The sequence below is a fragment of the Sprattus sprattus genome (genome assembly GCF_963457725.1).
Source record: "Sprattus sprattus genome assembly, chromosome: 20".
Lineage (NCBI taxonomy): Eukaryota > Metazoa > Chordata > Actinopteri > Clupeiformes > Clupeidae > Sprattus > Sprattus sprattus.
The window spans coordinates 19,943,575-19,952,669 of NC_137918.1; the positions used below are offsets into that span (position 1 = coordinate 19,943,575).

General features: G+C 40.6%; 1 protein-coding gene across 1 annotated transcript in view; it reads right to left on the minus strand.

The window, feature by feature from the left end:
• Window positions 1-6,243: 6,243 nt before the first annotated feature.
• Window positions 6,244-9,095, minus strand: part of slc34a2a (solute carrier family 34 member 2a) — a gene marked incomplete at both ends in the record, with an annotated part of 6,097 nt that continues 3,245 nt past the window's right edge. The window contains 4 exons of the mRNA XM_080859221.1: window positions 6,244-6,780; window positions 7,156-7,280; window positions 7,628-7,744; window positions 8,621-8,788. Of these exons, the coding sequence (XP_080715347.1) occupies window positions 6,244-6,780; window positions 7,156-7,280; window positions 7,628-7,744; window positions 8,621-8,788 (947 nt within the window). The remainder of the gene's footprint in view (window positions 6,781-7,155; window positions 7,281-7,627; window positions 7,745-8,620; window positions 8,789-9,095) is intronic.

The window sequence follows — 9,095 nt, forward strand, 5'->3', positions numbered from 1 at the left end:
GGCTTCACACATTGAAAGCTAAGTAGACAGCATTCCAATTCTTAAGTTTCCATGGAATATGCCATGGATTTCCTCAATTCCCTCTGTTGCTAAAGTGCTTTCTAAAGTTCTCTACACGGTTTATGTTGTGGTTCTTTGCTTCAAGTGTGTGTGTGTGTGTGTGTGTGTTTCTTTCTCTTACATGCTACGCTCGGGTAAATAAAGCCGTGGCCTACTGGTTAGGGTTTCAGGCCGGAAACCGTAGGGTGACTGGTTCGATCCCTGACCAGTGGTAGACCACTGCTCTCCCATGCCCACATCCACGGCTGAAGTGCCCTTGAACAAGGCACCTAACCCCGATCACTGCTCCCCGGGCGCTGCCAAAGGCAGCTCACTGCTCCAGCCAGGTTAGTGTGTAACTGCACTTCGCTGTGTGTGTCACTTCCCTGGATGGGTTAAATGCAGAGGTGGATTTCAGAGTGCTTGTGCCCACACCACCTCTGCCATAGAGTCACTTTCATATGCCAGTGCTTCTATGCTGCCACTAGAGGACACTATTGATCTGTTATCAAGCTTGCTTCTATACTGCCACTAGAGGACACTATTGATCTGTTATCAAGCTTGCTTCTATACTGCCACTAGAGGACACTATTGATCTGTTATCAAGCTTGCTTGCTTGTTTTCTTCTTTCTGCTTTTTATTGGTTTCTTTCTTTCTTTTGTTCTTTTTCTTCTCCCTCTTAGTAGAAGAACTCAAAATTGGCGTACACTTTGGCACTGTAAATTAATGAAATAATTCAGAGGTATAGATTTAACAGCCAGAAAAATTACAGCTATAATTCCGTTTACATACGGTCCATGAAACAGTGCTATATCATAATTTTGTCCCAGGAATATATATGATAATTGTTTAAAGGAACCATATCTTTCCATATCTTAAAGGAACCATATCTTTCCTATTTAGAAATAATAATTAACCACTCCCTTTTATATTATTATTATACGTAGCTTTATCTGGTCAAAGGTTTAATTATGCTTTCCAAGAATGATTAAGCAAAAGGTCTGAACATGATTCGAATTAGACTGCTTTCAAAGAAGTGGGATTGTGAGGGAACCCATATTCATAGTAGGGCAAGATCAAAGGAGGTGAAAGGGGAAGAACCGATACATGATGAAAAGATTACAGCCTCATACGTGGAAGTTTCCCTTGCATGGCCTTTGACCAACATAAATCAAAAGATATAAACACCTCAGGTTCCGGGATTTTTGGACTATTGTATAACCGCTCCAGACTTCTTAGCCATACATACAAGCTATACTGTTATTTTGATATCAAATGTATGATTCTGGTGAAAAACAAAAAACGAGATCTCAGAAAGACCATTCCAGGTCATTCTTTGGCATAGTTGGTCCTCATGATCGAGGATGTGAACTAATGGAATTGCATGAGGATCACAATCCTCTTTTTCAAGCTCGTTCTCATGACCACAAATGAGCTTCACAAGGTAATGTTATTATGTTATTGTGACTATTAAATCAGACTTTTCAGACATTGTGTGAGTGATTTTGGCTGAATTCTTTGAATACATTTTTGCAATGTGTGTGTGTGTGTGTCATGCACAGACGTATGTGCTGATAAGAAGGGACTCAATTCAGAAACTCATATTTGAGTAACTTTAAGCAGCACTAAGGAGTTTTTGGCTTGGAGCTCCCCCTAGCGGCGAAACCTGTTGAAATTTGCTTTCCTTGTTTATGACAAACTAGTGAGTCAAAAACTTTGCTCACAGTCAAACATCAAGCAAGTGCAAGACAAGACAAAGCAGGACAGCAAATAAACTACTTACTAATCCACCAGAAAGATGTCTAGCTCTGAATTGATCCTAGTCGCGCATGCGCAGACAGAAAGCACCGGGCGGCTCCAGAAATCCTACAGACCGCAGTCATTTCCCTACAGACCCCCGATGGCAATGGCGAAGAGGCCATTCTCCATATTAAAAGTAATTGTAGCGGCACAATGTTTTTCAAGTTGTTATTTTAAGGTAGTTTTATTACATAGTGTTGCTTTAACCATGACTGGTTGGGAGTTTTTAGGTGTTATAGTGTAAATAAGAACGAAAAGAAATATGGCAAGCAAGCAGTTTGTCTCACTTGATTTTGATGGTTTGTTTTAATCACCCAAGTGTCCCACACAGAAAACTTAGTCTGTGTTGAAGTTAATCTGTTCTTTTGGAATTTGAGATTGAATTATCTTGGAACATGGGATTGAATGATACAGACTAGATGGTTTTAAGAAAATCTCACTCACTCACTTTTGGTTGTTTTATTTTATTTATGAGAAAATCCCGGATCACTTATCCCTAAAATCTAATCTCCTGTTCCTGTGGAATCTTTGTGATCTTGATGTCACATATGTCATAGCAATATTGCTTAATGGCAAACAAAGGCATCTGAAGCTACATTTTAAAAGATGCAGATAATACATTTGGAATGTATTAACTACATTTACATGTAGTCAATTAGCAGATGCTTCCAAAGCGACGTACAAGGGAGAGAACAGTCAAGCTAAGAGCAAAACCTGGTGTAACAATAAATACTGCTTTTAAAGAAAATAGAAAACAACATAGAATGAAAAGGAAGTGCGGGTCTGTCAATGCTTAAGTGCAAGTTAAGCCAAGGTGCCAGTTAGGAAGGGAGGTGCTCTCTGAAGAGTTGGGTTTTCAAGAGCTTCTTGAAGGTTGAGAGGGACACCCTGCTCTGGTAGTGCTAGGCAGTTTGTTCCACCAACATGGAACTACGAATGAGAATAGTCTGGATTGCCGTGCACAGGCGGCAGTGTCAGACGACGCTCACTAGAAGAGCGCAGCATCCTGGGTGTAACATTTGATGCCATGTTACCACATTCAAATTCAGCTCAAGAAGTAAACATACCCAATGCTCAATGAATACATGCTGCAGTTCCACTAAAAATGATTACTGTGGCTGTACATATTTTACATAATAATAATCTATCACATTTATATAGCTCTTTTCAAAGTTCTCAAAGACGCTTAAATGTCACTCTTATTCCCTGACCAAGAGATACCTGCGGGTCAATCATAGTTGCACTCATGTCTATAAATTGCGTAAGGGATAATGAATTGTCCGGAGGTCATTCTACAAAAATAATTCCCGACGGGGCGAACAACACCCCGACGCGCAGCGGAGGGTGTTGTTTCGTCCTGAAGGGAATTATTTTTGGAGAATGACCGACGGACAATACATTATCCCGCTTATTATACGGGTACTTGCCAAAAACGATAGAAGACATTCCTCCAACATACCTCTTTTTAATGATTTAGGTGCCGTTTCATGTGTCCCGTTTAGAAATAAATATAGTTCTTCAAGCAAATAGAACTTTGAAGTTTCAGGTGTTGCATAGCAACCCATTACTTGCTGACTTCAAATTACTCTACTGTTGCGTTAAAATGACTGGACTTCTGGCGGAATGATATGAAAGATGTGAATTAGAAGTACAAAACCCGTTGCCAATGACAGCGGTGATTATCTTTGGCAGAGGTCTGTTAGCAGGAATTAATGTATGGGTATGACGTAGGAATGGCCCATTCAAATCAACGGTACTTTTTGGAACGTTCTGAAGAGCCGTATAATAAAAGGTAATATCATATATAAGGTGATGGTTAAAAACACGACTGACACATAGTGTTCACGTGTAAAGATGTCAGGCAAACACAACAAATACATTGTGTTCAAAGTCCATTGAAAACAGTGATTGACACTTCAATGACAATGACACTCAAAATCTTGATTGACAATCTACTCAAGACATGCTGTCAATGTTCTCTGTCATGTTCTCTTGTGTCAGACATTCTGTACATCAGTAATGAGCAAGTATTTATCTATTAAAAGAACATAGCTAGCTGGCTAATAACCCTTTATTGCCTCAGTGCCAACAGTATTCTATTGATCCTCATCCACATGAAGGTATTAGTGTTGCAAGCTGTTACTACAGAGCTGGCTGTTGCCCCCTGCCCATCCCTCTAATACTTTGGACACAGCTATTTTCTAGTGGGACTAAGATAACGGCCATAAAGATAGTGGGAACTATATAAGGATATTAATCACCTCTGACGGTCTCTATACATTTGTATTCACAGTAACTGTCTTACAGCAGGGTCCTAAATGTCCTGAGGAAGAGGTTATTTGTCAAAGTGCACTATACCTCTATGGCAGCCATAAACGTCACACACTAACGTGTGTGTGTGATCAATGAAAATGCTGATATGGAGACAGCTGAAGAGAGGAATGATTAACTTTAATATAGCTTGTATAGCCGGGTGGCCGTGGTGGTCAAGGGGGGTTGTGCATCTCATTAGGCAATTTGTAAAATACTTTTCAGATTTTTATTTTCAGTGATTTATGTGTTGAAAGGGTTAAAGGAAACACATTTACCACTGCCTCTATATTGATGTGTAACACATGAGGGTCAGGAGTTGCACCATGAACATGAGATTATTCATCAATACCTGAATCAATGACAGTGACAGAGAGTGCCCTAGAGTTGCACGTGGTGCACAGCAAAACCCTCTCACCCCCAATCTGAGCTGTGTGTCTATAGCAATAGGAAGAGCTACAGTAAGAAAAAAATCATCTATGTTATTTCTGCCAATACCATGGAAAATGTATGGAAACATTATGTTGAGTCTGACATTATAGACATCGACCCCACTAAAATCTCTTTATGTTGTAGTGGAGGAGAACAATTATAACAAAGTGAAACATGAAAATGAATTTCCTTGTGTTGTTTTCCCTAGTTGTCCTTGCCTTGTTAGATATGCATTATCCTGGTATTCTGCCAGGCTTAGTCACCAAAAGAGTAACTATTTCTTCTGTATATTTCAGGTATAAACCTTCTCTCACGTTTCATGGAATCATGTATGTGTCATGTACACGTGCTGCATGTGTGCCAATTTGTTCTATCCTCTGATTTCTGTATGAATCTGATCCATCTGCTTGCTCTTGGCTCACTCTTCTCCTTCTCTCCTCTGTTCCCTTCTCCCTTTACTATCTCTCCACCCGTCCAGCCCCAAGCAGATGCCCCCCCCCCCCCCCCCCCCCCTGAACTCAGGTTCTGCTCAAGGTTTCTTCCTGTTAAAGGGCAGTTTTTCACATGCCAATGGCAGACAAGGATAGAAAACTACAACTACTTGCACAGCTGGTATATGGATGGATTTATATTTATATATACAGTATAATGTATAATAGGAAAACATTTGTACAAGCAGCTAGTTTGGTTTTAGTAGTGAAGTATCACACAAAGTACTTTTTATAGCAGCTTTAAATACATATTATGTTATTATTGTCTATGTTGACCTGACAGAAAACCACAACACCAACAGCAGAACAACATACTGGTAAATGCTAGCTAACATGGAAACTGGGATTTTTTTTAGATATGGTGTAAAAACTGTTTTTATACATTTTTATAAGGTTTTATACTTGCCCCATGAACAAGACTATGTGGTGGACAGCTACTGGGAACCACAGCTTTGTGTTATTCTAACCCTCACATAGACACCAAAATGAAGTTGAGGATTTTATTCAGAGTAGCATTAGCATATATAGGTAGCACATAAAACACACACAGAAAAAACCCAATAATATATGGCATGTTCAGTAAGGTTTTATTTGCTTTACCCTTCCCAGAAGAGTACATAAATATGAAACAATGCACTGACAGAAATATTGCATTGTTAAATAAATTAATATCTGAAATAACTAATTATAAACAAGTTATCAATGGCAAAGGTTTACCATAATTACTCCTACTTCTCAAGTTCAGTGTATATCATGTATTGGTTTTATGCTTACTTATTTACAATATATTTAATCTATTATAAAAGACATTGATAAGAGGATATTGTTATAAGTGCTTCATATTCCATTCTAATGTTAAACAATTTAGTTAAAAATACATGATGTACTGCCCACGCAATATGGGCACAAGTCCAGCTGAGACTGATATATGGTATTCTGTAATGTTGCAGTGTATTCAAACACATCCTTCTGACATGAACACAGGAATATCCCATGGCACTGTTAATTATCTTTCAGTTTCGCACTGATGGCATTTTAGTTTAGTTCACCAGGACAGGCACTTTACAACACTATTTATCATTTAAAATGATGCAGTACAACCAACCATATATGACAATATAAAGTCATTACAGCCCAGTTATAAATGATCAACGTACAACACATGTGTCTTTTACAGAGATGTGGCTCTCATGACGATGGGGGCATCGTCCTTGCCGTTCATCACAGGGTTGTCCAGAGGGTGAACGCCCTTCCCTTCCTTCACCACCGCCTCCTCCTCCTCCTCGTCAGGCGATTTCAGCTGACAGCACTTGCAGCAGCAGCAGCAGTGACCCAGCATCCAGGACACCACGTGGTCCCAGGGCTCCAGGGAGTGCATCCAGAGCGGCAGGAAGTCCCAGGAGCGCAGGCATGACGGCAGCCACTGCGGCCGCCGCGCCTGGAGCACGTTCACCACGATGGCAAAGAGGAGGAGCACCACGATTGGAACGAGCACCCCGACCAGGACCTGCCAGCCGGCCAGCGAGAGGCTGAAGACGAACAGCGGGATGAAAAAGAAGCAGGAGAGGATGTAGACGCCGGCGAACCAGCGGTACTGCGCCGTTACGTTCCCCAGTGCCTTGGCCAGCCGGATGGGCACCCGGGTGAAGGGTATTGGGTACCACAGCAGTATGCCTGAGATGTTAAACAGGAAATGCACAAGAGCAATCTGAAGGGAACAGGAGAGAGAGAGAGAGAGAGAGAGAGAGAGAGAGAGAGAGAGAGAGAGAGAGAGAGAGAGAGAGAGAGAGAGAGAGAAGGGGCGCTGTAAGTGTATAGGTTATATGTTTGTGTCGGTATGTCACCCCATGATGGGGGACATATAGTCCATTTTGGCAGTTGGTGCTATTTATGAAGTAATGCTGTAGGGGATTCATTCACACACAAAAATATCTACTGATTGGTGATTTCATTTTATGATTTCTTTATGAAGAATATGCAGTTTCATATACCTGCTTTCAGGTATGTAGGTGTATGGCTCCATAACAGTCCACTAAAGACGGTTATGTCTTTACGTGTGCGTCCGTGAGTGTGTGCAACCAACCTGCAGTGAGTTTGCTAGTGTTTCCCCAGGACTGGCCATAGCTGCTAAAATGGCTGTGGTTGTTGTTCCAATGTTTGAACCCAATGACAGAGGATATGCTCTCTCAATACTGATGACTCCAATTCCTAAAAGGAGACGTCGCCAATAAGTAATAACCCAATTATACAATAAACACCTTATCTTTAAACTGAAGTTCAACAGATACAACAAGAAACTCAGAAATAAGTTGCACTGCCGTAGGCAGCATGGACTGATTATCTAACACTAAAATTAAGATAACACGAAAGGCCTATTGGCATGAATAAACATAAGATAAACCAAACTACTGTGTGCCTACATGGTGGGCATGCCAATAGCACGGGAGAACATCATGTTGGGGGCAAGGTGCACATAAGACAGCGGAAACAAAGGGATGTATGGATACGAGATAAGATGGTTGTGTAAACTCCTTGGAGTACCATCGAGGACTGACCAACTAGTGGGGTGATGGCAGATGTGAACACAGAGCTGCTCTGGACGATGAAGGTCATGCCTGCTCCAACCAAGATGGCTATGTAGCCTGTGACCCACCCAAAGGGGAACGGGAAGTCTGTGGACAGATAAATACAAAATGATCAACATCGTATCAGAACCTGGTGTTCTGATAGGCTTCTTGGATTACTAAAATCATGATAAAAGGAATAAAAGTAATACAAGTCATAAAACCCTTAAAACTGTTTAAAAGAGAAATAGTAAAAATAGTGCAAGTTACAGAGAAATAAATAGTGCCAGATAAAATTAATACAATGCTTTGGTGTCTAGCCTTTAAAAGCTTTTGAATCTCCTTTTATATGATTATAAAATGATAAATGAATGAAAATGATATCCAAATGAACAATTCCAACACACTGAACACGTGACAAAGTGTCTTTGTAAAAGCTTGGTATTGTGTGGAGTTTGTCTTTGTTTTCTTGAAGATTATTCTCACAGTTTTTTTCTACCCTCCTAGCAGCTTGTACATTTCCCCTATATGTTGTGTATGCATGTGTGAGAGCATGCGTGTATGAGAGCATGCGTGTGTGTATGTGTGTGTTTGACTGTATGTTGTGTGTGTGTGTGTGTGTGTGTGTTTGACTGTATGTTGTGTGTGTGTGTGTGTGTGCGTTGTCAGACAAACAGCTATATAAACATGCTAACATGTTCATCTGGCAGTTATCTCCATTCATCATTTAATAATAATAATAATAATAATAATTCATTTTATTTATAGTGCACTCTACATTCAAGCAGAATCTCAGAGTGCTACATAGTTAAAAACAGCTCATAACAAAAGCACAGTTTAAAAATTATACTTTTTTTAAAAGGTAGGAAACGCCTCTCTGAATGAAAAGGTTTTTAATAAGTAAAATAAATAATAAGTAAAAACAGTATAGACTTCATCTGACCAAACGTCACATTAACATGCAGAATGGGTCTAAGGTCCTACCTGTGTTCAAGATCTTTTTGATCACCATGGCTACCTGGCCCTTCAGCATGGAGTTGAGAAGCTTGACAATGATGATGAGGCAGGAACAGAGCACCAGCAGCGAGAGAGCCAACAGGATCAAACCCACCGCCAGGTCAGACAGATTGGCATTCACAAAGATGTGGCGGCCTTGGAAAATAAGGAGCCAGTATTCTCAGATGAAATAACATCGTAGTGACAAACCTCAACAGCAGAATCAGTATGATCGATAAAGAATATGATGTGCAGGGACGTGCACAGGAGTGTTGCTTGGGCAACTCCCTGTTTGCCCTCTTCGACTGAAGGTTTCCTCCCGCCGAAGGAAATATATATTTATATTTGCGACCAGATGACGGGGCACGGCAGCCGCGGTTAGTAACAGTTTAAAATGATATTGTGAAAATTTGCGATTACATGACGGGGGCGTGGCAGCCGTGAGAGTTTAAAATGATATTGT